Source organism: Dermacentor variabilis, chromosome 4 (assembly GCF_050947875.1).
Source record: "Dermacentor variabilis isolate Ectoservices chromosome 4, ASM5094787v1, whole genome shotgun sequence".
NCBI lineage: Eukaryota > Metazoa > Arthropoda > Arachnida > Ixodida > Ixodidae > Dermacentor > Dermacentor variabilis.
The window spans coordinates 22,354,414-22,381,984 of NC_134571.1; the positions used below are offsets into that span (position 1 = coordinate 22,354,414).

The 27,571-nt window shown below is 43.9% G+C and overlaps 1 protein-coding gene across 1 annotated transcript in view; it reads right to left on the minus strand.

Moving 5' to 3' along the window:
- The window catches only part of hiw (MYC binding protein highwire), a 262,991-nt gene that overhangs the window by 21,813 nt on the left and 213,607 nt on the right, over positions 1–27,571 (minus strand). Inside the window, exons 60-74 of the mRNA XM_075688361.1 lie at positions 27,099–27,257; positions 26,070–26,414; positions 20,812–21,042; positions 20,648–20,713; positions 19,712–19,966; positions 12,536–12,709; positions 10,736–11,050; positions 8,114–8,485; positions 7,107–7,226; positions 6,862–6,972; positions 3,490–3,618; positions 2,930–3,065; positions 2,102–2,202; positions 1,489–1,674; positions 681–788 (exon numbers count right to left, since the gene is read on the minus strand). Coding sequence (XP_075544476.1) covers positions 681–788; positions 1,489–1,674; positions 2,102–2,202; positions 2,930–3,065; positions 3,490–3,618; positions 6,862–6,972; positions 7,107–7,226; positions 8,114–8,485; positions 10,736–11,050; positions 12,536–12,709; positions 19,712–19,966; positions 20,648–20,713; positions 20,812–21,042; positions 26,070–26,414; positions 27,099–27,257 — 2,808 coding nt within the window. The remainder of the gene's footprint in view (positions 1–680; positions 789–1,488; positions 1,675–2,101; positions 2,203–2,929; positions 3,066–3,489; positions 3,619–6,861; positions 6,973–7,106; positions 7,227–8,113; positions 8,486–10,735; positions 11,051–12,535; positions 12,710–19,711; positions 19,967–20,647; positions 20,714–20,811; positions 21,043–26,069; positions 26,415–27,098; positions 27,258–27,571) is intronic.

Consider the following 27,571-nt stretch of genomic DNA (forward strand, 5'->3'; position numbering starts at 1 on the left):
GTGCAAGATCTGCGCCCTGTAACAAATCAGAAAAAAAAAAGTGCGAGCTTTACAGAAGCAGATCCAGTATTCACACAATGGAGCCCATCCTTAAACTGCTGAGAGCTTTCAGTCAAGTCATTATATTGAAGTGAGTGGGCTGGGTACATTAATTCAGTGACAGTGACTTGAGGACAGAACCAAATTGATCTGAAACATAAGGTTCCTGAGAAAATTAGACGTGTACATCTGCAATTGTGTCTGCTCTAAGAGAAAAAGCTATAATATGGCAATCACTGTGATACTTCCTGCATTATTACCAGATCGACAAGACCACTGTAGCAAGGCATGAGTGCAAAAATGAGTAACAGTACAAGACAGAGCAGCAAGGAGAGCTGACAAGGGCTTTGGATGAGGCAGATGATGCCCCATCCAAAGTCCATGTCGGCTCTTCTTGTTGGTTGTACTCTATTGGTATTCACAATAGAATTAAACACACCTGGCTATTGTTGCCTTGTTAGGTGACAGTGCCACTGCCGTAATAAGATTTCTCAGATTTAAGAGGCAGCTGTGAGTCTTGAGGCAAGCTCAGACATTTTTCTTCTTCTTTAGATGCTGGCAAAACTTACTACCACAGCATGGTGCAACATGCAGTTACTTCAGTGCATTTCAACGAGTGAAGTGGCAGCATAGAAGCTCACCTTGCAAATGGGACAGAGGGAGAAGCCAAAAGTGATCCTTGGTCCCGACCAACCTCGTGATAGCACAGTCTTGCAGCAGTGGTAGTGGAAAACATGGCCACAGGAGAGCTGCAAAAGGCAAGCACACAACAACTACACAATGGAAGCTTGGAGGGTGAAACTAAGAAAAAAGCACCAAATACTAGCAGCATGTTATTGATGACAGGGATACCTAGACTACAATACAGAATCAATCAATCAATCAATCAATCAATCAATCAATCAATCAATCAATCAATCAATCAATCAATCAATCAATCAATCAATCAATCAATCAATCTTTTATTTTCACAGCAGGATAGACTCTGCAATGATGTGTAGCCATGTGAAGCACAGATCATGATAAAGCAAAGCAAGATAAAACACTCATAGTGTCGTACAGAGCAGGGGGGGAGGGGGGCATGAAAAGCAAACATGAAAACCAAACATACTATATGCATTTGTCACCCAAGCTAATGAAGGCACTATCCACAGATATAGTACCACTATGCATCAGAGAGGCATCACTTCCAGCCCAATGTAACTGTTGTTACCAGACTGTAGCCTAAGCCTCAAATACAAGAATCTGTGGTTTGGCTAGATGAACTACAACACTAAGTAATAGCTCACGTCCTTGACACAGCACAAATGATGACCAATATTGCCATTACTTGGCTAAAGGCATAATGTGCCATTTTTACTTGGCTAAAAGCATAAGTTGCCATTTTTGTAGGAGACCACAGCAGCTTGGGCGCACTGTGCAGTCATAGCACCAGACAAATTGACGCACCTGAACCGCTGGAGCGCAGGAAAGGGCCTCAGAGAAGCAGATCATGCACATGTCATCGGCATCTTGGCGCAGCCCTTTGCTGGCTCCACAGCCATGGAGACATGGCAGGCAGGCAGTCTCGCCTCGTATACCATTGCACAGGTGACCACAAGGATGAGTCTTCGAACAGGCATTAGTGGCATGCTCCTACAAGAGAGAATGACACTCTTCATGTCTGTGCTGGGACTAATAATTTATTATTTACAGGTGCTTTTTACTAACAAAGTAACTCAATATTGGATAACTTACAATCCAGGTTAACCTGAGAAGCAAGATGCTTTGAAGTTTTCGAAATGTGAACAAGTGCGTGCACAACTTGCATACTCTTATCACACAGCCAATATGAATGCTTGAAAAAAAGTTAGCAGCTTATGATAAAGGCCTGAGGATTTCTTATTTAGATAGATTTATCTGGATTTAGCACAGCTCCAAGGCCGTCTGAATGGCCCAAGTCCTTCAACCACCCGCAAGAAATTAAAAAAATCCTGGAGCCCTTGTTATTTGTACTGCAACGATGCTCTTAGAATCCATGTGCAACAGGAATAACTAAATCAGTACGGCTAGGATGCCTCACCCGACAGTCTGCACAAGTGGCTCCTGCTGAGAGAAGTCCAGTTGCACCAGGAGCCCCGCAAAAGCGACAAATTCCAGCTGTAGGCACCGATGTTGACTTTTCTACAAAAAAGAAGAAAGTATGCGATACAACCCCTCTCTCTCTACCCACCAGCTGGCACGTTAACTCATCATTTTGTAAGGTCCCTAGATAAAAAAAAAAGTTTTCAAGATAGCGTCATTCATATTTCTTGCTGCCACCCTCCTCAATCCCATGCTTACTTTCCCTTTTGTTCTTCTTTCGCGCCTGTAATTAGCGCATTGCTTGCACATGATGTTCAAAATAGCTAGTGGTTATATATTCAATATTTAAAGTTCAAAACTAGTGTGCATGCACAAGTTAACTTGTCGAAAGGCACAGTCGTAGCCAGACATCAGATGCTGCTTTAGAGTGTAACATGGCAGCTGGGTAAAAAGGCACACACTACTGTACTATTACAGGCCCTATACTCTGTATCAGAAGCTCCGTGCATCTCTGTGGAAGCCCCAGGCACCTCAACGAATCAGGAAGGTGAGCACGTCAAAATGTATTTGTTCGCCCTTTGTCGTTTGCTACCGATGCCATCACCAACACCTGTAACATCTGTGTGGTCCAGAGCGGCCGTTGTTGTGCAACAGTGCACAAATACAACCTAAGATCAGGCATTTTAACTATATTTTCCTTGTGCAAGCATCTGCGCTCCCATAACTCACAGCCTTGGCTCTGCTAAATGCAGCTCATGAAACAGCATAGTTCATTCAGGACAAATGTCTTCTATAGCGAAATCCAGCCCGTGCCAAAATTCCATACCTCGCGAATTCTCCCGAAACTCCACCATGGCCTTGAGTGTCTTGGAGTCAGCTAATGCCATCACCCAGAAGAGCTTGGTTCGACCACAGCCTTCGTGCAGGTCTACCTTGATGGCTTCTTCTTCTTCCTTGAACACCTGGACATCAGCAATGACAATGACAGAACGATGTAGCTGTAGCTTCCTCATAATGCCATATGCTGCACAAGGTGTACTGCTCGCTACAGCACAAAATGTTTGTTGCAAGTGCTCAAGGAGGTGCTCTAATTCCCAATAGAAACATTCAGAAATATGATTTGCACAAAACATAATAGTCACAGGAGTTACAGCTTGCAAAAATTGTATTTCTGCAGGTTCAATGTTTAAAGAGCCTGACACTGTCCGCTACTTGTATCCAACAATTGACATTCTTAAATCACATTATTATATCTGTACAAATCACATATTAACAAATTGCAATTGGGAGACTACAGGTGCAGTCACAAAACTGCTCTGCTGCTCTGAAATACAAAGCACAAGCTGACAGCCAGATGGAAAACCCATTCTTCTGTACAATGCTGACCTGGCGTTGGTGCGTTTTTGTCCTACGGTGAAGGTGCAAGAAGCGATCGCAATCTGCGCAAACGTTTCCACACACGTTGCACAGGATGATAGCCGGGGTTTCTCCGTCATCATGGTTGTCACATGTTGGCTGTAGAAATGAAACAGCAAGGGCAAACAATAAAAATGCGTGCAAAATACATACTTTAATACACCCAGGCACAAGTACCTTAAACAATAAGGCCGTCTCAACAAAATGAATGCTTATCAAAGACATACATACCTATCTGAGAAGAAAGGGGGTTAACCGAGGGGCCCGATTTTCATTAGTCATATCATAAGAAGCCAACAAACACTGGCACCAAGGACAACACAGGGGAAATTACTTGTGCTTAATAAATTAAATAAAGAAACGATAAATTAATGGAAATTAAAGTGATGAAAAAACAACTTGCTGCAGGTAGGAACCGAACCCACAACCTTTGTATTTTGCGTGCGATGCTCTACCAATTGAGCTACCGCGGGGCTGTTTCCCCATCCTATTTCTTTGGTATTTATGTGCCCTAGTAGAACCCTGGGAGTGTTAGCTAGCGCCACCACTCACAGACCTTGGCGGCGGACATGGAACATCCTTTTTGCCGCTGGCGTCACGAGAACGTGAACTTTTTGGGTGAAGGCAACCGGTCAATAAACCCAGACATGCTACCTGAAGGCATCAATGTAGCTGGATTAGAGACCCTCGTTATGTAATAAACGAGAAGAATAAACATTAGAATAAATGCGAAATGCAAAGTTTGTTGGTTCGGTTCCCACCTGCGGCAAGTTGTTTTTTCATCACTTTAATTTCCATTAATTTATCGTTTCTTTATTTCATTTATTAAGCACAAGTAATTTCCCCTATGTTGTCCTTGGTGTCAGTGTTTGTTGGCTTCTTATGATACGACTAATGAAAATCGGGCCCCTCGGTTAACCCCCTGTAAGCAGTAAAAAATGGACGCAGCCTAAAATCAGTGAGAAAGAAACTTGGCATAGGACAAACCAAGATGTATGCACTGAACGATAAGCAGGGTGATATCATCAGCAATCTCGAAGATATAGTAACAGTGTAAGAATTCTGTACTGACCTGTACAGTACCCAGAGGAGTCAGAATACCTCCATTAGAAACAGTAATGAACAGGATACAGAAAGTCCTCCTATATCTAGCGCTGAGGTCAGAAGGGCCTTACAAGACATGAAACAAGGAAGTGCGGCAGGAGAAGATGGAATAACAGTCGATTTAATCAAAGATGGGGGAGACATAATGCTTGGAAAACCGGCGGCTCTTTATACAAAGTGTCTATCGACTGCAAGGGCCAGAGAAAAGTGAACAAAAGTACACAGGACCTACAAGCATACTTCCCATTATAATGCAAAGGAAGGGTAAGGCGTGCAGACACATACACAAGAGGAGAAAAGTGGACAACACGAACACTGAACACTTTGCTCCTCTTGTGTCCATGTCTGCACGCATTACCCCTTCTTTGCATTATGAATCCTTACACACTAGCTCAGCTTTCTGTCATTCTAAGCTTCCCATTATACTATATTCTGGCACATGTACTAGGATGCACATTTTCATAGTACAGTAGACTTCCGTTTATTCAACTCAATTCGATTATTTGGTTAATTCGATCCAGACCAAAGGTCATGGCCGGTGCCCATACATTTCTGTGTCCAAACTTCCGTTATTTCAATCTCAAAATTGGCCTTCGCCGTATAATTCCAACCTGACTTGTCAATTTCACTGCAAAACATTTATAAAAAGCGGGAAAGCATACCAAGAATGAGAAGAGGCCACAGTCATGGGTCATAGTAACTGTTTTTTAATTATACAGGCATGCATGTGCCGTCTCTGGTCAGGGTATGAGCACCTACTAGATGCCTAATAAGCATACTGACAGCCATTAAGCTGTTTCTGATGTTGCTGTGGCGATTTGAGCCCCCGTTTCACCTACCATGCATGTCTCGTATATGAGACCGTTAATGGAGCCTAGTATGCGTTCCTTAACTATACGTGCATACAAGCGCCGTGTACTGAGAAGCGAAGAAAAACCATCTGTGTTTTACAGCGAAGCTGCTGGCCTCTAAGTCATCGTCATTTTTCATGTCCGCGTCCGTCAGCAAAAATGTGGGCCGATCACGGCGGCAGTGCAGGCCAGTGTCTCGTACCCCCATAAGACGGAGGCCTCAAGCAGTCAGCAAAGTGAAGAGACCAGTGCATACATTATTTGAAATCACACATACAACATTCAGAACAGCACACGTTTCAACAAAGAACAACTACAAAACAATCATCTGAACCACATAATTAATGATAAGATGCTCCTGATAACAATGCGGAGTATGTTGTGCTCCCCGAATACGTTTCCTGGTAAAGTTACTGTTGCACAAGCTGCCATTGCAACGTGGGGAGTGAGGTCCCTAGCCTCTTGTATATGAAAGAACCAGCCTAGCAACTGATTTCAATGTTGTTGCAGCACCGCTATGGGCGGCGGCATGCTGTCAAAATTACCATTACTGTCATTTCTCTAAATTACCATTATTACCATTACGCTAAAGCAACAAAGCATTGTATACCCCTCTCAGTAGTTGCAGTGGAGGTTTTCAACAGCGTTGCTGCACATCCACTTTCGGAGGGCCAGGATGACGAGTCCATTTTTTTTAAAGCTAGTGCGAAAGAAGGTGGTAAGATGGAAAAACTCAGAAAGTAAAGGGGACGTTTGAAGCCAACAAAAGAGCAGGGGCCTATCTAAGGCTCTGAAGGCCTGTCAGTAAGCTTATCAGGCACCTCGATGCTCGTACTGTGACCGGATATTGCGCATGTGTAAATTGAGGGACACGTGCTATATCCTGCAAGAGTAGCACCTTTACCACTTGGCAAGCTTCACCGCGTAATATATTTATATTGCGGCGAAGCTAACTTTAAAGGCAGATACTGCGTAGTGAATTAATGACGCATTCTGCAGTCTTTTCTGCCTTTTGTTTAATTCAACCCATCAGTTTTGTTGGTCTTGTCAGAATTGAATTAACGGAAGTTGACTGTAATTATTTATCCTCCTGTGGTTTTCTTGGGAAGCAACTTGTCCTTCAACACAAGTCCACCTCTGCAGGTTAAATGTTCACAAACTACTGTGACTAGTACCTATGTGACTTCTCCTGACACAGTCAGCTGCATCAAAATGCAAACATATGTACGTTCAAGCTTTCAGTTATTATGGCTGAAAAAACCTGCACAAACAACCAGCAGGATGCGAGACAACAGTGAGAATAGTGCAGAGTTCTTTGTATGCTTTCTGTACGGTTCAGCAAGTACAAAAAGCAAAATTTCATGGCCACTTCTGGCTGAAGCCTCACCCTGGGAGGAGCCTGAAGCCCATCGCCACGTCCTTTGGCCCATTGGCCCGATGAAAGCTTCTCGACATGCTCCTGGTCGAGAACACACAGAGATGCCAATGCCAGCCACAGCTGCGCAGTTAGAGAGAGAGAGAGAGAAAAGCAAAGTTATGGGAATTTGGAGAAATTACATGCCAGAAAAACAAAATGAAAACATGGGAGCTCTAGTGTACAGAAATCACGCAATAACAAGCAAAAGGTCATACCGTTGGTGTTTTAAGACATTCCATAGGTGCCCTGTACTTCTCAGCTAGCTTGGTCAAGTTGAGGATGTTTTCAGCAATGGCTCCTTTGGTCACCCTGGCCCAGGCGTCTGTAAGCTTACCCTGCAAGAGCAACAGCATGCTTCAAACAGAGCAAGCAGGCTTCACGCCCTCTCCACTGGTGGCAGCGGTGCTGTTTATATTTTGTACCATGCGCAATTAAGAGTTAGAACCAAATGAAGCTAACAGACATAGGTTGAAAGGATGTTCCACATCCACTGCCATGGCCGTGAGTGGCCCTAGCTGACACTTACAGTGGCACAAATCTACGCTAGCTAACACTCATAGTGGCACATATCTACATGAATACTCCCACACACACCAAGTACATGCACAGAAGTACTCAAAAAAGTGTTTGGAAGGATGGCCACTGCAGTAGCTCAGTGGTAGAGCATTGCATGCACAATGTGTAAAATATGGATTTGGTTCCAACAAGCAAGAAATTGCCTTTTTATCCACTTTCATTTGTGTTTTTCCTTATTATTTCTACATTTCAATTAAAATTAAGTTTTTTTTCCCTTATCTTTCTTAGGCTTCATTTGGTTGTCTTTTGAAAAAAAAATTAACCAGCGAATGTGATACTCCCTAACGCAAAGTTTGAATGCAGCTCTATATGTGTTTTCATTTCGCAATATATTGGCTGGGGCGAACATTTTATCTCGTGTGGCATGTTGCAAACGAAGGGAAGTGTGGTGAGACTGCCTCGCTAATCTGGAGGTCGCAAGAGGCAGTGAGTGGGTGATGCGTGGGCGTGATTTACAGCAGCCTTTCATACTTCACTGTGCCCGTTTGCTCGGTTACGAGGGACAACACCGACACTGATGCTCGCCGCAGGAATGGGCACCTATGAGCTGTGCTCTAAAATAAAATCAAGTACCTTCGTCTGCATTTTATTCGTCATGTAATAAAGAGTGTCAGCTACTTAAATTAAGGAAACCTCCTGTACTCACAGCTGCCATGTCTCTGAGGAGCTGCACAATTCCTTGTGCAAGCTTTCTAGCGGTGGTGCCCCGCAGCCACCACCGAGCTCCCAGGTAGTCCCTCGGGTGGATGGCTGTGGCCAGTGTGGTGGCCTGTGACCGACCTCCCTTGGATCGTGCCTGCAGAGTCAGTGCCTTTGCCACGCACGCCAGCAGAACATCTAGTAAGCCCACTCGGTGAATGTCCAAAGGAGCCGTGCCTTCGGCTGTGTCAGCATCAGGACTGGCGCTGCTGCTTGGAGGCAAGCCGTACTCGCTGGGTGGCAAGTTAACCACACCAAGTACTGTAGCTAGCGTAAGTGGAGGAACTTCAGGAAGTACCCGCCGCAGCAGGCTGGTCACCTGCAGACACAACATGATTCTCCAGTGATAGAGTCTTATTTAATTTAAACAAGATTGCATGTGCAATGCAACTGGTAGCATACTGAAAGACTACATGGTGCTACACGACTGGTACTGTCCTTTCTTGAACACACATGAGCACTAGAGATTATGCTGGAATGTACAATGAGTCATGTATAAATATCTGGAACACTTGACCTGTTGTTCAGATCGCAAGAACCGACGACTATGCTCACCAGCCTTGTTGAGTTTTGAGAGCTGCTTGTTTTGCTAGGCACAAGTTCAGCCAATAAAGAGTTAAATTTTTAACTAGCATTTTTGCTTCTTGCCAGTTATATTCTTCACCGTCACTACAACTTGATGACACTGTAGAACTTGCAGATTCTGCTTTGTGAAGACAGGTGCCATCCAATGAAGATGTTGCTTGAAAATTGTGATTGTAGCCACTGGAGCAGACACCCTGACTTGATTACACAACAGAAAGAAACTACATACTCTAATAATAGTAGTAATAAATGGTGATTGAACAAAGGAAGGCACTGGTTGAAGCCCTTATTGACAGCATCCTTTTTTCGATCACTGTTCATTACTTCAAGTCTCCCATCTTCCTATGAACCAGTGATGTAATAGTACAATCAAATCTCATTATTTTGAACATGCTTAATTTGAACTTTCGGTTCATTCAAACTGATGCTGTGGTCCCGTCAGAGTTATGCGTATTCTAATTGGCGAAAACGTCCAATAATTTGAACCTACTGTGCTCCGACAATGCTCTGAGCAGTGCGCCAAATCACGCGGCGGCGCCTCCGACCAGCATTCCTCTACCCCCGTCACAGAGGAAGAGCTTAGGAGAGACTCCTCAACGTCGTGCGTGAAGAAAAGAAAAAACCGTGGCGGAAATTTGTGCACACGCGCAACTTCTGTTAGTTGACGGGTTAGTGACTTCTGTTACTGTCGCAGCACCGCAATTTACCCCACAGAGTCAACGTATAAGAACGTCTGAAATTTCGCACGGAAAAAACCTTCGCCGTCACACTTTTCGAACTTTTTGCCATGACCGCATCCACAAAAGTATTAACCGAAGCCATTACCGCTGCCACTTCGATTAACACAGCGCCTCGAGCCGGCGCTCTCGCATGCAGATCCACTGGCAGCCGTAACCACACCACGGCAACACTAGGCCAAGCTACTTCAACGTTTGCTTCCAAGGTTCTTGCTGTTCGGTGCCGTGATTTTCACTGAAACAATTTGCCACTATTAGCAATGGTGCCGACTCCGCCTTTGTAATCCTTGCCAACATGTTGCATTACGTAAAGTCAACTTCGCCCCAATACAGAAGTCTTACACGGTGAAGCATACCAAAAGTTCAAAGGGGCAGTTATCACGGGACATGGTATGTTTCCTTTAATTATACACGTGTGCACCTGCAGTCTCCTATTACGGAAAGAGCACCGATACGCCTAATAACTATTGTAATTTGTAAATACGTGTGAATAAATCTTGTGGAACTTCCCATTCACATGTTAGCTCAGTGCACATGCACCACTGCAGCTAAGTCCTCCATTCAATTGGCTTCCTTCAATTCGAGCAAATTCTTGGGCCCCTTCGAGTTCAAATTATCGAGATTCGACTGTATCAGTGTCATTCAGGAACTCGAAACAGACCTTCAAAAGTAATTTTGGCTTCACAAAGGCTGTAGGTGCTTCCTGATATAAATGCCAGGTGGTTTAAATGGAAGAGTCTTGTCTACACTAATCGGCATTCAGAACATCAAAGCTAATAGCTTTTGTTTGTCCGAAATGTCCTTATTACCCTTTTCTAAGATATTCCAGCTCCACGTTAGACTTTTTTATATTCTGATAAGTCAATGGAAAATTTGGTGTGAGTGGAGGATGTGCAAGTGCATATCCAGGCCATACTAGCTTGCAATGACCACTGGTCACGCTCATGCTACAATAGCTTGTAGGACTCATTAGCTGCAGTGACATAGTGGTATTTGTTAAGTACAACTGGAAACAAGGCAACAATTGCAGTACACTTAGGTGTTTTTCTAAATCAAGTCCCACAAAGTCTACTTATTTCATCTGGGCACTGAGATTATGAAGACATTTAGTCCTACAATGTGGGAAAGCACATGCATGGAACTTCTACATCATAAAGGCATGCACATGCCAGTAAAGCATGCTTTGATCATAGCCTGTTCAGTAAACAAATTTTCGGCAAGCTGTTGCCATCGCCAGCTGCACGCACCTGCCGCTGGACACGGGCTGAGCCAGTGTGGAGCAGGCTGAAAATGTCACGCAACAGGCCAGCTTGCTGTGAGAGGTGGGCGCGCCCAACAGCCGACCCACTGAGAGCGAGCACCATGGAGAGCATCTCGAAGCAGTAGGTGTCTCCACCACCCCCACCTATGGCGGGCATGTGACTACTTGCTGCACTGCCACCAGCCATAGCAGCTGCTGTCCTCTGTGGAGGACTTGGCTGTGGACTGCACAGCAGGGCCTCCCACTCCTCACGCACACGGCGTGCCTCCTTGCGTAAGGCCGCCACTATGTGTGAGCACACCTGCGCAGAGACAATGTGGCCATGGCATGAGCTGGTAATTGATTACCATCACAATGACTGATTGCTTATATTTAACATAGGGGTGAAAAATATTCCAAGTTTCAAATACAAAACGAATATTACACACATTGGTATTTGAAAAATAACTATATGACATTTTCGAATACTCGAAGCTAACCAAACAATACTTACTATTAAAGTCTTGCTAAACAACGTATTATGAATTATTAGAAGTGAACAACCAAAAATATTCAAAACAATGCAGGTGCAAAATGGGTAATGCAACCTTTGTTTCTGGCTTCTCAGCGGAAGACTACATGACAACAGTGAGTCGGTCACTGATGTTTTTGGAAGTCTAGTCAATTGACAGCTTTATCTTCACGATACAACCAATTATATTTTCTTTGCAATGGGCTCACTGAATAGGTTTACAGCACACAAGTTTTTCAGCAGATTTCTTTGTTTCCTTTTTCCACAACTTTTGATCTTTTATTGTCAACCATTTATTTGATGTTTATGTAAAGCTAGTCATACAGCAGCCATTATTTCTTAGAAAGTTTGTCTGCAACCAGGCTCTAAATATGTTGAGAGGCTATTCGTGCAGTTTTTTAAATCACACTTAGTGATCTTGAGTATAAAACTGATACTAAGTCTTGGGTAGTTAGCTCTCTTTTTTTTGCACTAGTCAGTACAGGAGTGGTTACCAAATTTTACTGAAAGAAAGAAAAAATCCTGCTGTAAATATATGCATCTGCATTTCTATTCGATATTTGATACTTACTATTTGTATTACACATTTGTATACAAAACAGTTGATATTCACCCATCTCTAGCTTAACCCTTCAAGGGTCAAAGACGTAAATACTTAGCACCACGAACAAATCCCAAATTATTGATGCCGTATATTTATGATGCTGTCTTTGTGTTTGAAAAACACTGCAATTTCTCAACTATGTTTCCCAGCAAGTGCTGTACAAAAAAATCAACCCTGGGCAGTCACATTTGGCGAAAAAGAATTGACCCTCAGAGAGATGCTGTTGTGGAGGGCTCTAGGTAATTTTGGGAATCTAGGTTTCATTAAAGGGTCCCTTTGACATTCTTTATCGAAATAAAGAAATGCATTTGAATTTAAACTAGACTATTTCTGAAATACTTTGCAGCAAGAAGTACTTCAAGCATTCAGCAAAGGCAGCGTTACTGGCAATCAAAGATAACATTTGATCCACTTCGCGGTGCTCCCATTCCTTCTTCAGTGCCTTGCACTGCAAAGGCTACGGCGGAGTGTGGTGTGCCCGCAGCACTCTGCGTATTGAATGTCACCGTGGCTGCACAGTTCAAATTTGATTTGAATCAAACGCTATCAGAATAAGACACCACTATTTCCGATTTCGGTGCCTACAACAAATGAAACATAACCAAACGCTGTTGTCCTTAGTGAGTCTTAGCGAGTCAATTCATTACTTGGGAGTCAGAAGCACAGCTCACCTGCTTTTGGAGGTGGGTCAGCTTGCTTCTGCTGAACAGAATGCCAACCATGTGTTCTTTGAGGTCATTGCTGGTCTCTGGCCTCTCAGGACTGGTGGCCTCATCGCCCACTGGCCTCGCTGACACATCGTCTTCAGGACTCTCTGCATCTCCTCCAAGAAGCTTGCCAAAGACCTGCACAACATAACACAACGAAGCAATGACATCAACGGTAAAAAGAAGGTAGCTGCGGTTAAATGGGCCATACTGATTGCTCATTAAGCTTAAAAAGATTAAATCTATTAAAATATAAATGAGTACAAAATGCAATCGTGGTTATTCTACAATTTTATTATTACAGACACAACAGAATTCATTGAAATCATTTTAACACATACAAACAACTACCATATTTACATATCTAATGAGCACATTTTTTTCTGAGAAAATGGGTCCAAAAATTGCCGGCTCATTACAATCAAATACAAAACCAAAACCATGTTTACGGCATTAGGACGGTCTATCATCGAGCCACCAGACGTAGCATCATCACCATCACAAGATGGCAACAGAACATGTTTTCATGAACATTGCTGTGGGTTTATTTTGTGCTTGACTAGGATCTGGAAGGGTATTTTCAGTCAATAACAGAGCGGTTAACCGAAACTTTTTTTCATGCCGGTTCAATGAAAATGATTTGGTTCCAGTTCAACTCTGGAGTGAAAAAAATATTGCTTTAAACGATTCAAATTGCTTCAACTTTATTTGCATAACCAAAGAATAATTACAGAAAAACAGCATAAATTTATTTTGTAAAAATGCTTGATGCTGCTGTTAAGACACGCAGAAAGGTTACGCGTGTTGTTTTTTTAGGTTGCATGTAGTTAGTAGCAAAGTCGCAGTTTCACCCAAAAGGCAAAACCTTGATTGCTATAGCAAATTAGCAGACAGCCATAAGTTAAGCCCACATATAACGGCCCCACTTAAGACGAACTTTCGCTTAAAATGAACGAGACCCATGTGACCGTCAAAATATACATTGTTTCAATGGTATAAAATCACACATATGACGAATGTCTTTGAGCCCTGCCAATCGGTTACAGTGAATGAATGGCATAAACCCGGCGGCGCGATGTGAAATAATGACGACCTCCGACCCCTTTATGCTTGCGGTCTGTTTTCCCAAGCCTCCTCAGGGACGAACGTTTCATTTTGTGCCCTCTACCCTCTCCCTGCTGTTACATGCTGCCCATGAGTGTCGGCGTGTGGCTTCCAAGATCGCCCTTCCGCCCATCCTCGCAACTCCACTCCGCTCTCACTCTTTCTTGCAACTCCCTCGCTGTCTTGGCGGGCGTGCTATGGCATCGGCTAAAGTTCAGAAGTTTCGCTTTCTGGCCACTACAGCAAAGCAGGTTAATCCACATCATGCTCCTGCTCTTCTTCTCCATGCTTCCGTGCTTCATTCTAGTTGGGCCCAAGTTGTATTCAGGATGGCGGACGGGAATGCCGTGCCTGCAGTGGTCATGAAACGAAAAGCACTGGACCTGGCAACGAAGCAAGCAATTTTGACGGAACTGTCTGAAGGTGGTAAAAACTGCGAGTTGGTAAAGAAGTAAAACATGTTGAAATCAACCATCTCAACGATTATAAAGAACAAGGAATAAATCGCCAGCTCTGACGCTGACTTGATAAACAGAAAGCGCCTGCGGAAGGCCACCTATGCAGACATAGAGGGCGTGCTGCTTAAGTGGTTCGTCGACGAACGGGCTCGCAACATTCCGATATGTGGACCAATGATGCTGGGCAAAGCTAAAAACTTTGCATTCCTACTAGCTTTTCCTGACTTTGTGGAGACAGGTTTGCACAAGGCTCACCCTACGAGCGACAGTCAGGAAAGGGTGCGACGTTCCTCCACTCTACAATGCACAAAGGCGCTACAGCAGGATTCGTCGACTCTCTGACACGGCGCAGAGAAGGCTCCACAGTCAGATCGCCAACAAACACAGGTTTAATCACCCAAAATACAGCACAGCACGACAGGCATGGCGCTTACGGACAAAGGCTCACCGCAAGACTGATCGCAAGACTGATCGCAAGGGCTACAGGGAAGCAGTCCACCAAGCACAAGAATGAGAAATTGCGAGAGCAAAGGTCCCATGTAACCACCTCGTTGTGGCCCTGTGAGCATCTGCTGCGGCGATAAAGCGCGCAGTGGAAGAGGGCTCGGGTGAAGAGGGCACCTGGGAGCCTCTACTCGAGAGGCTGATCAGGTGTGTTTTGGTGACACTTGCTCGCACGGCGATTCGATAAGCAGGGTGCACGCGGGAAATTAGCTCTGGTGCACTAGCCGTGTCTGCCATGTTGCCGTTATGGCGGCGGATCCCAGAGATAGAGCTAAGCACAACGCGCGAGCTGGGGCACAAGGCACGGGAAAGCACCTCGATCACCACAACCTCTGCCCAGGCAATGGCTGGCTACATCGATTCAAAGTGCGGCATGGGATTGTTTTTAAATTGATTGTCAGAGAGGTGGCTTCGGTAAATGAGCAAGATGTTGCCTCTTGGTTTGTAAGAAACTGAGCCATTATTGCAAACTACGCGGAGCAGGACGGGTATAACACAGACAAAACTGCCTTATTTGGTCAGATGCAGCCGGACAAGACACACGCCATGAAAGGCGACTCATGCGCTGGCAGCATGCACAGTAAAGTGCATGTTACAGTACTTCTGTGCACCACTTTGGATGGCAGCGACCAACGCGTGCCCTTTGTAAACAGAAAATCAAAGAAGCCACATTGTTTTCAGAGCTACGTAACCGTGCGCTACAGGCACAATATTGAGGCGTGGATGATGCGCAATTTATTCGCAGAGTGACTGGGCGAGTTTGACTGCAACATGCCAAGGCAAGGCAGGTGCGTGCTGCTCGTGCTCAACCAGTGCTCAGCGCACCATGTGCGAATTTCTCTGATGGCTGTTACTCTACTCTTCTTGCTGCCCATTACCACTTTGAAAGTGCAGCCGCTTTATTTGGGCATAATACGAGTATTTAAGGCATCATATAGGCACCACATTGTGGAGTGCTTAATTGCTCATCACTGTTGACCGCCCAGCTGCCAACTTTCCAATTCAAGTTTCACTGTACTCACCCGCTGAGATGATGAAGGCGGCCTGGGTGGAGGTGACGGCTGCCTGCGTGCGGAACCGTCTCCGCAAGGCCGGCTTCATCGACGCAGTGCCTGATGCCGAGCCTGATTCTTTTGAAGATGATCAGTCTGGCAGCGATTTGTGGCAGCACTTTGTGAACTATGACATGGGGGGCTACGACACTGGTTGGGATGATTTTGTTTCTGCTGATGAAGATGCTGACATTGCGGGACCGTGTACGGACGAGGGCATCATTTGTGAAGTGCGGGCAGAGAGCGACGCGGAGGAATCAGCTGTCGATGAAAATTCGGAGCCAGCAACCATAAGTGCACCTGTAGCAATGGGCTACATAGAGGGCCTCAGGCAACTTGTCTATGCCAAGGGCCTTTGCGAAGAGCATGCTTCTGCTTTAAATAACCTGGAGACTGCCCTTATCGAATCTGCACTGCAGAAGCAGATGAGCATCATGGACTTCTTTGCAAAGAAATAAATTTTGTGTTTTGACTAGCCACTTTTTTTTAAAGCTGTGGTCCACTTAATATGAACTTCGGGGTATAATTAACAGAGGCCGCATGACACTCAGGTTCGTTATAAGTGGGCTCGGCTAATAAGTAAAGATAGTAGTTTTATCAGCCATATAAGCTTGTAAGCACTCGCTTACTAACAAAACTAACAAGCACGGTGTCAGTGCACACAGGCAAACATGCACATATCACACTCGATGACTGCAGACACTTGCTGTCAAAATGCTGGCTTAAGGAAGCGACCATGCTGTATATCGCATCAACGTAAACTGAGCGGCGAGAACACAGCACACACAAAGCTACAAGCCGTTGGCCCACCTAGACTCTGCCCCTCCAAAGCAGAATGTTTTCAAGATAAAGCTTGTGCGACCGCGTGATATGCAACAGCCACCGAAGTAGAATGTTGCCCCCCCCCCCCCCTACCTACTTAACCTCGCCCTAGTTCCTTGCCTGCGACGAAATATGGCACGTCTTCCTCCCCACCTTTCTTCCTTGTGCGCGCGAGTTTGAGCTGCGATCGTTGGCTCACCCTCGCACGCTTTCACTTGCACATACAGCATACAGCATGCAGTGACAGTGCTATCGCCCTTGAACTTTGTATGGAACATCACGGCAACGGCGACGACAATGGCAAAAATTAGCCTGCCGTGTCCACATAATTGCTATTGCAATAGAACAACTAAGTAGATCCAATACCAAAGCTGGAATCTATGTGAATAAAGGCTTTAGTAAAAGAGAGAGAGAGAGAGAGGAGAACTTATTGAGGAAATGCAGAGATATCCTCCTGCCTGCTACTTTTTTCTGCAGAGGGAAGGGAAAGAGGGGAAAAAGAGCTAGCGGTCTAAGGGGTGATGATTAGAATAGGCAGTAGGATGAGAAAATAAACATGTTCTTTTCCAAATGGCCCCTTCACAGCTTTGAATTTAGTCCAGTGGTAACTAAAGATTTTGAGAGAGCCTTGATGGCCCGCTTTATTAATATTATGTCTAGCCAAGGGCGGAGCAACATTGTTTGCTCAACTGCTGGTAGATAATTGGTGCTAACAAAGAGGTATCGTGAATACGAGCTTAGACTCGTACTCAAAAAAAAAAAAATGTTCTTACACTAAAATTGTTCATAAAGGAGAATTTCACCAATCCTGATGCCAGAGATATTATTAGTGAAGGCAGCCAGCCAATGACGGAGGGCACTTATGAACGAAACACTTTGTGAATTCAGCCCCTGGATCCTATCAGGAAGGAATAGGGACGAGCAGGCAAAGTTTGCTAAAGGAGAGTAAGGTCGGGCACGGCTCTGACTCCTCTGAGGATGGCACTCTTTTCCAAAGGAAAGATTTTTGTCATAGCGGACCAGACGCATCTACAGATTGCTGTATGAGGTGCAATATCGGAAATCAAGCAGTCTTCCACCTCACATATGAGTGCACAGCCTTTACCCAACACTGGCGTAAGATGATAAGCAGTCTACCTGCAGCCTCTGTCCAGCAAGTTTTCAGCAATGGACGAGGTCAAGAAGGGTGCCACAGCACGGGAAGGGGATCCTGGACTGTCATAGAATATTTTTTTAAGACTTCTTTGTCCGCGCAATTCTAACTTGCCCTAGGCTAGGTTCCCTTTTCTCTTCCATTTCTCCCCAGAATGTCACCACCAAGGGGGCAGATCATACTCGTTTACTATAAGCAAAACATTTGCAACAACACGGAATAGTAGGCAAGGAAATTAAGAATCACTTGGTGGAAGCACATGTAAGAGGCTATATGTAATTTCTATTGCACCTACTTCAACTTGCGAGACTGAAAGCCCCAATACAGATATGAATTGCTTCTTTATTCCAATAGTCTGATATAATCTCTGTCAAACCGGAAACTATTTGATGATTATCACTTCCAAAGCCTTATGAGTGTACTACTAACACGTCTGCCCGCTGAAGCAATATGTTGAAAACTGTACTAATAAGGCCACTACTTGTAAAATCAGGGGAAGATGATGTGTATTTACAAATGAGGTAGCATAACTGAGCCACGAGTGCAGACAATGAATGGTGAAAATCTCTAGAAAAGGTGGCCAGCCTGGACCAAAAACTGTTATTTCTTATTTTTGATTTCACCCAGGAGTGAAAAAAAAATTATAATGTTCTGGTAGAAATTTTTTTTTTTCTGGTTTTTGGTTTAGTTCCGATTTGATACCCTGGTTGATAATTTTCGGAGGTACTATCACTTTCGCAAGGTTCCACGTGACTCGGCAATGGAGTGTCGGCGTATACAACCACCAGCATTTCTGATGCTGTGTTAAGCTCGCTATCTGCACACAGTGCCAGGAACGCTGTCGGCCACATACTTCAGCAAGTCCAATGCAAAGTCTCACGAATATTTTATATTTTTCTTCTATACATAAGCGGTATGTTACATTCAGGTGCAGTTTCATATTGTCACTTTAACCCTTTCAGGTGCTATGTACACAAAAAGATTAGTGCATCAACAGCAAAAGGCAATGATGAAAGCAATGATATTTCAACTGTGTCGCACACATCTTGAAACACTTCTGATTAGAACTGTGGTAGAAGTTTGAATAATGTGTGCAAAATGCTTTAGTAAAGTGAGTGGGAAGGTAGACGGATGCGTGTTCTTGCTCGACGCGAGTTTGTTGTTGTATGCAATGGGTTCACTTCTTTCGTTGTTATTCAAAATATTTTGCCTCCGGCATAACTTTCAAGTGTCTAGGTAGGCGCGTTGTGCACTAAACATGAAATAGTTGATATTATCACATCTGATGTTCCTGCAGTGAGCTTTGCATGGAGTCCACATTCTGTAAACTTGACAAAACCCACTAAAGAATTCAAAATTATTAATCTCTTTTGCAGCTGTAAGCTTTTTATGATTCTTAAGATGCGAGAAATGGGCTGAAATTAAGATTTTAATCAACAGATATAATTGCCACCTGAAAGAGTTATACCTGCAAAAATTAGGTGTGCTTTAGGTTTGGGGTTACATTAGAATCTGGTAAATACAGTTATATAAACAGTGACCTCCAAGCTTGACTGAGTGCAAGAAGAATCAGCATTTCACATAAGATATAACCCCCAACATATAAGTGGTTCACTACTTTTTACCATAAAAAATAAGCAGCAATTGAGGGAATGATCATAGCATGACAAAGGCACTAGACCTAACATCTTCACATTGTCATGCTCATTGATAAGCAGCCTCAGTACTTCCACTATTATGTACAACTCATACCTAAAGTAAGCACTGGTCAGCTGACTGGACGTAACATCCCAAAGATACATTTATATTATAAAGAGTGATGCCACAGAGACCTCCAGTTTAATTCTGGTTACTCGAGGCATGCATTACAAGTACTGAGACCTGCTGTGGCCAGGAACTGAACACACCACTGTGGCACAGAACAACCATTATATGCACCGTATTCACCTGACCCAGAGTTTGTTGCTCCACCTATGTGCTATTGTTGTCCTTTATTTAAAGCTATAAAAGGGCAGGGAGGTGGCTGGAATCCTTCCTCAAAACCAACCTGAGACGTGAGCAGGCGAAACACTCGAAGTGTCTCAGCTTCACAGTTGCGCTGCTGGATGCAGAGAGAGCGGCACTCGCCATGGACATCAATGCCCAATTTCGGGCTGTGGCCCAGAACTTTGACCTGGCGGAGCCGCAAAGTGTTTTCAGGTCCTCGGAGCTCCAGCCGCCACGCAGAACCATTAGGGCCAATACAAATGGTTTCAGGCAGGACGCAGCTCAGCCAGCCTACAAACTGGCCCTCCACATCCATCTGCAGAAGCAAAAATAGATGCACTATTTATTTTTTTTTCCGGTCTCAAATCTACACCGAGGCTATCAGAAATGCCACAGTTAAAGAAAAGTGGGGTAACAAGCATACATTCATGAACCTCTAACATGAATATCATATTGTCCGGACTATACAAGTTTAATGTAGAAACTTTGCGAGATGCAGACTGTATGTGAGTTTATTTTTTAAGATTTTGAGGAAACAAAGCCAGACTACACCAGCAAATTTTTCAGTGCTGGATCACACGGCGAAATAAGCTTCACAATGCTCGTCGCTGCACATGAGCAATATTTCCAGCTTATACTGGCAGCTTGTGGAATGCTGCTCCTGATACTTGAAGTGGCTGCTCAAAGTGGCTGTTTTATTCTGACAGCTCTGACGAGAGTGATATTGAAGGGATTCAGAATTGATTCCAATGCGCAGTTTAATAAAACTGTTACTGGCTGAAAATAAAATTTTTTGCTTTCTTACTACCCACTGACTGCAGACAAACTAAAAAAAAAAAAAAAACCTACTTTCATTCAAAATTTATCTTTGTGGACTGTACAGTGGGTAGAAACTATCTAAAAAAGCCTATTTTAGCCCGAATTCAGCCCTATGAACTATATGCAATGTGCAGACTATAGTTCAGAATATATGGAAATCCAGGACAAGCATGCTTACCTGCTTTAGCTTCTGCATTTCCTCCTGTGTTGGGCCAAACTTGAAGGTGATGCTATTCACTTTGTTCTGCAGCATTGCCAACAAAAATTGCAACAAGTTTAGCAAGGTTAGGAAAGAATCAACAAGGAAAGAGAGATGAGAAAATAATAACAAAAGGAACCAACCGAAGAATCTCGGTGGTTGTCCACATAGACACACACGATGGTTGGCCTCGTATCGGGTTCACAAGAGACAGTCAGAACCTTAGTTTTGTTGCGATCCTCATCGCCTGACTCCCAGAATGTTTCTGTGGAATTGTCGCAAAGGCTGTTTGCCATGGCCGGCCGACTTGACGCAGTCAGTTTCACTGATTGAGTAAGGTCACGCAGCACTTCGATCCTTGTCAGTGATTCAGGCTGTGAAAAAAAAATGTATATATTGTAAAGAATGATGAGGGAAGAGAAAAAAGGCACCATTTTGCTCAAAACTGATAAGAGTCTGAGAACAATAACCCTATTCCCCTGAAAAAAGTCAGGTATAGATTCAACAAAGATCCAAGAAGGTAACATTTACTTTTGAAAAGTTATACCTTGCACATTCTTTGTCCCAAAGTAACAATCATCGCTGTTCGTTCATACACGTAATTTCCTTAGTACTGTGGGAACAGTACTTCTCTGTGAGGAACCACAGTCCTGTAGATGCACATAGCAATTACTGGTAGGAAAGCATTTGGCAGAAGGCATCTGAAGGAGGCAGTGTGCACAATAAAGGCAGCTACTGAAGCTATGGCATAACATTACGCTGCAGAGGCTGCAACTTTCTTTCAAAGTGTACTCAAAACACCAAAATTCATTGAGTAACTCTGTGCACTAAAACATATGTTGAAAGACAAGCGGTTCTTAACTTTATTTTCACGTGAATAGTACCTAGCAGTCTAGCAGGTTAACTATTTAAAGATGGAGCATGTGCTTTCCTGCAATACTTTCCCACCGAAGCTGATGCTCTTAACTATAAGCTGCAACTGGCCTAGCACAACTGGTCCGATATCCTATCAATACAACAGCTTCAGTTCAGTGCAGTTCAGCCCCTACAAGCCACTATAAGGAATATTGTATATAAGGAGTGGGATGACAAAAACACAAGCTAAAGTGTTAAGTTAGTTAAATGTGGTTTAGTGCTGCAAAAGTGGCTAAGGCTATGCTGCGCCAAACACAAGGTGTTTTGAAATCCAATATAAGAAAATAAAGGCTGTGTTGATCTATATTTTATGTCAAACGCCAGTGTCATCTAGAAATTTATGCACATAACATAATGGGACTATCGGATCATTTCCTAAAATTAAAGCAGGGTGTAAAGGTACGTGCAGTTTATATAAATTGTGCAAAAGGTCTTGTTTATGTACTTCAATACGTGTGTATGTCAGTAATACATGCATAACTGTTAGTGCTTCAAGGCATTTCTCGCACGTTGATGTATCTCCTTTCGTAAGTAACTAATTATGTGTGAGGCGTGTGTGCCGAATGCGTAGTTGGCATAAAACTACTTCAAAGAACCGCTCCTGGTGGTTACATGAATTCCAATCACCAAGTACGGGTATAGTAAGATGTAGCTTGTCTGCACAATGGTCCCATTCGTGTTGAAACTAAAACCTGACCAAGTAGCCGAGCAAACCTCTTTGTGTGACATCACAAGTGCCTCCACCAGGAAAGGCGCGCAAGGCATGCCTGTCTTGCCCACTGGCAGCGAAGAGCAGACACTCGGCTGAATAGTGACCGTGCTGGACTTTCGGCTGACACTATGTCAGCTACACCAACTCTTCGGATCTGTCAAATATTGACAGTTATGATTGTGACAAATTCAATAGTCGCGAATTGCCGTTCGCATTTGACCCGCCACCACGAGAGCCAGCGCCCATGCACTACATGCCGTGCTGCAACATGCAGACCAAGGGTACCCCTAACCACTGATTTTATAAGTGCTGCTTGCTATTTTCGGTGTCTTACCCCTTCTCAGGGAAGCGCTTTGCATGCTCACTGTAAGATGTGGAGCACAAATTTCCGCATTTGTATCCTGCAAGAACGCCGCTGATAGTCCAAAGCACCGAACAGTGCATTTGTTTACATCAGCAGGTACAGCGACCACTCCTCATTCGCTTTGAACTATAATGCTATAGCCACCCATCGGTGACATCAATAAATGTCAGAACATATCAAAAAAGGCAGATTTTGTGCATGTAAGCACCGCTGCATCACTCTGAATCTCACTGATACGAGTGGCCACACATCTTCGAAAACAGCGAGCGGGAGACTGTAGTACGGGAGCATTGTTATGCTGCCTACTTATCATTCTTCGTGTTCTCTTCATGCACACAGTATGTTCCAAAAAATGGGCACATATGAGGACTTTGCGAGAACACGCAGCTTTCTCGCGGCAACGCCGATGCTAGTATAGACACCGTTGGCAGCTGAACTACACGATTGTTTATGCTGCTGTATAGAGGGGCCTACGCTTGCTGCCCATTTGGGAAATAAGGCAAGCAGTGTACCTCAGAAGCTAAATAATGAGTCTGCATGACAATACGTAAAAATACATCCACGTTTGTAGGTGCATTTAATTTATGGAAGTGCCAGTGAGTGCAGCAGGCAGCTTTCTATCGAAAACGGCAACATACCGATGTCAATACTGTCCCGTGTCGTCGCTTCTCGCTTTTTGTGTGTGCACTGTATAAAATAAGGAATGGTTTATTTCAAATCCGTATGGTCAAAACTGAACTGCCGAATTTGTTTTCTTCGTCCTGATAGCTTAATTAGCTTCATGTCAGTCACTCAGGCCTGCCAGCAGCAGACGCACAAACTATGCGACTATGACATACAGGCAGCCTCGGCTGAACGTGATTGGCATTGGCTTAACCCTTTGAAGGTTTTCGCCGTACATGTATGGCGGCGGTTTTCTGTCCCGCAAGGTCTTTGCCGTATGGGTACGGTTTCGACCCTCCGTTTGAAATTTCGCACCATAATGGCGATGGATGCTTACTGGGAGGTGCTGCCACCTCTCAGGACTTAGAAGAAGCGTTCGAAATTTGTGCTACCTTCTTGGGGAGATAAACAGAACTGATTTCTAGCTTCAGTGCGTCGAGCAGACTGCGGCAACACCCCTTTTGCGGTTTTGGTTTCGCCGTGTGATCACAACGGAGGCACGCTAAACGTCATTTTTCTCTTTGTCGGCACTCTCTTGCAGAGGCGGTAGAAGTTGATTTCTATCTTGATTGGCGCTGCTCTTAGCTTGTTTATAACAGCCGCTCGAAAGGTATTCTCGCTCTCTGCGGCAACGCGCTTGCGCGAGAGGGTGCCTCAGACCTCTGCCCAAGGCAGCCGCACGCAAAGAAGATGTCGTGTGCGCCAACACAACTCGTCGCTTTAAGAGAAGAAGATGCACGCATTTTAGGTGTGCAGACTGCGATAAGGCACTGTGCGGAGACCCGTGTTTCAAGGAGTATCACACTCTGAAATACTATTGAACATTTTGCAGTTCTGAGTGATGCCGACACCAAAATACTGTTCCTAATTTTTGTTTACTATTTATTCCCGACTTTATACATCTTGTACATTCAAGATCCACAATAAAGTAATTTGACCACCTGGGAAAGTTTCTTTCAAAATAATTCGACCCTCAAAGGGTTAAACTGTGTGTGCGGATGGCGAGGGCTGAATTTCCTGCAGCCTATATCAACAGGGAGCGTAACTTCTCGCAACAGTAACTTCTCACGCCATGCACCAGCTCACGGTCGTCGATTCCTTGACGCTCTCGTCATTGTCGTCTGCATCATCCTGGCATGCTCTGCATGCAACACTCCTGACGTTGTACACAATGTGGCTTGTAACTGAGGAAGAGGCAAGGTAGGGTTTTCGGGGCAATTAATTAAATTAATTTGTAAAATATCAGTGAAACTCTCAAATCTGCTTTTTGAGGAGATGACGGAAGTATTCAGAGGAATGTACCCAGCGAATTTTATCAACATCTGTTGACATCGAAAAATCGCCAGAGTTGCCCTTTAAGGCCTTTCTAATTACACAAATACTATCTATATATATAAGTGTTGTGCTTTTATGCTTTTGTACACTGCCAAAGATGCACATCTATCAGCTGCTTCATTACCAACGGTATCCCAACTTGGCTTGGGACCCAGCAAAAACGAATTGATCTCCCGTATTTGTTAAGCGCCACCACGTTTACAATGTCCGCTATCACGAGTTCGCACTCAGATTTCAGATGTAGAGCCTTTAGTGTACTTAAGGAATCAGTGTACATGACTGTATTTTTGCGTTTGTTAGTGATGATCTTTTTAACTACAACCCATAGGGCATAAACTTCTGCAGTGAAAACAGAGGCATGTTTTGGTAATCGAATACTTGTTTCCCAATATTCTATTATGGCCCCCACACCTACATGTTCTTTTGTTTTAGAGCCATCAGTGTAAAATTCCATGTAATTTTGTTAATTGTCCTGAAGAGTGCAGAATTCTTGTATATTGTGTTTGTGTGGGGTGTCTTTTTTCATTAGATGTGTTAATGTCCAGTCACATAACTGTGTGAAATCATACCACATAAAATCATACCACAAAAAATCATACACCGTGGTTTTTTGGCAATCTAGAGGACTTCATGAGGGATGTCATAATCCAGACAATATTCCTCATATTGCAGGACAAGGGACTTAATCAGGTTCGGCTTATTTGTATAGTGTAAGCGTGAGTTATATTGTGTGATGATGTTGTAGCACATGTGTTGCAGTGATGACCGAATTTTGAGTACGTAGGAAAAAGTGAGTAACACTCTGCGCTGCTGTAAGGGAGGTTCATTGCACTCAACATATAAACTTGGGACAGGTGATGTTCTGTAGGCACCGCTTGCCAGTCACAGTCCAAGGTTATTTACTAGATCAAGTCACCGAATGTAAGACTGTCTGGATGAGCCATAGACCATGCAGCCGTAGTCAAGAAGGCTATGCGCAAGAGACCAGTAAATACGTAAGAGGCATGTTTGGTCAGAGCCCCAGTTCTTATGGAATAACATTTTAAGAATATTTAACGCTTCATTTGCCTTAATTTTTGCTGTCTTTATATGGGCCAGGAAGTTTGGTTTTTCGTCAAAGATTACTCACAAAAATTTATATTCTTGTTTTACTGGCAGTGCCGCATCATTCAACTTTAAAATTGGGTCTAAGTGTAATCCTCGCTTTTGTGAGAATAGCACTGTAACAGTTTTTTTAATAGAGAAGTGGAAGCCATTTTTCTCAGCCCATTGTATCAGCTTATTTATCGTGATCTGGAGCTGTCTTTGTGTCACAATTCAACATAGGAGGTAATCAATCACGCAGCACTGTGCAATCAATTATAATTAAGATGCAGTAAAGCACCGAACCCATTCCGCACAAGTATCCTGACCTGATGGCATGACCCATGCTCCGTGTCTGATGGTGCAGATGCTGATGTACCCACTACAGCACACAGCTCGGATGAAGCTGCCGCTTCTTCCTCGCTATGAGACAGAATGCGGGAAATGTTGGAGAACACGTGGCTGTGGTGCAGAAAGGCGTGGTCTGAAGGCATGAAGCGCAGACGCCAGCACTGCATGGCCATCTGCTGTAGGGACGCGCCAACAGGTAGAAACACCATCAGGTCCGAGATCGTCTGAAGCAAAGTGTGGAAGGCTGACCGCAATGGCCCTAGGCATGCTTCACCCGCCAGTGACATGTCCGAGAGCGGGTGTTCACAAGGGGCCTCCTTGTCCTGCAAGTTCCAGGAAATATCATTCTCAGGAGCCCTGCCATTTTTTAATGTTAAAGGGACATTAAATACTGAAAGTAAGTTGAGCTCTATTAGCAAATTCATTTTGTACAACACTGAACAAAATTTTTCTTGTTGAGAGGAGGTTTGGCGAGTAAGAAAAAGACAAAAATGAAGGACACATGACAATGCAGACTTCAAGTTCATATGCAAACTCACTATAATGTCACGGATTTCGATGGCACCTGCTTGACCTAGTTAACTTTTGGCTTACAAGTTCAACTACATTGTATTCTAAATAAACTAAGAACTGAACTCAGTTTTAAGAACTTCTACTGTGCCACAATGGCTCAAATATTAGAAAATACTTTAACATATGTGATGTCTCGCTGACATATCCGTGCTGGGGTTTTGGTGTGAAATTTTAAAAACAGAAGTTGAGCCTTCAATTTATTTTCTAGTAATCATTCTCTTACCATGTAATACATGTATAATATACTTTTGAAAGACCACTTCATCAATCTAACTTGATTTAGTGGTTCCCCTTAGAGTCCTTTCAAAGATGCGCACATTCAGAAACTAAGAAGGCCGATGCCTTTGCATCTACCTGTATATGATTGAGTTTCACAGCATTGTAATGCAATCCTGGTAGTTAAAACACAGGGGATCTCTAGACATGCATCATACCTGTTCTGTGGCCTCTTTTTTGTGCCCTACATCCTCTTTGCCTTGAGAATGTTCATCTGGCTTCTCATGAGGAGGGAGAGACATTGCTGCCACCAGGCACCACAGAAGGTCATGTAAACAGGTGGGCTGGGTCACGTTGCGCAACAGCCAGTTGAATGCCTAGTGCAGAAACAGGCTTACTTAGGAATAGGCAGTCAAAATTGACAGATGGTCATGCATGTCAGAAGTACACTGAGCTTAGCAGCTTACTGTAAAGTTAAATGCTCCTAAATTCCATTTGCTTAACCCTTCAAGTGCTCCTAATCCATATGTATGGTGGTATGAATGCATCCAAATAGTTACTGCCGTGCAAGTACGGTGGCAATGAATCATTTGAAATTTTAAAGTGTGCTCCATGTGTCGGTCTGCGATAGCAACACTGCCATGGAGTGGTATTATCGTTCGAACGCTTTCAAGAGGTGTCGCATAAGTCA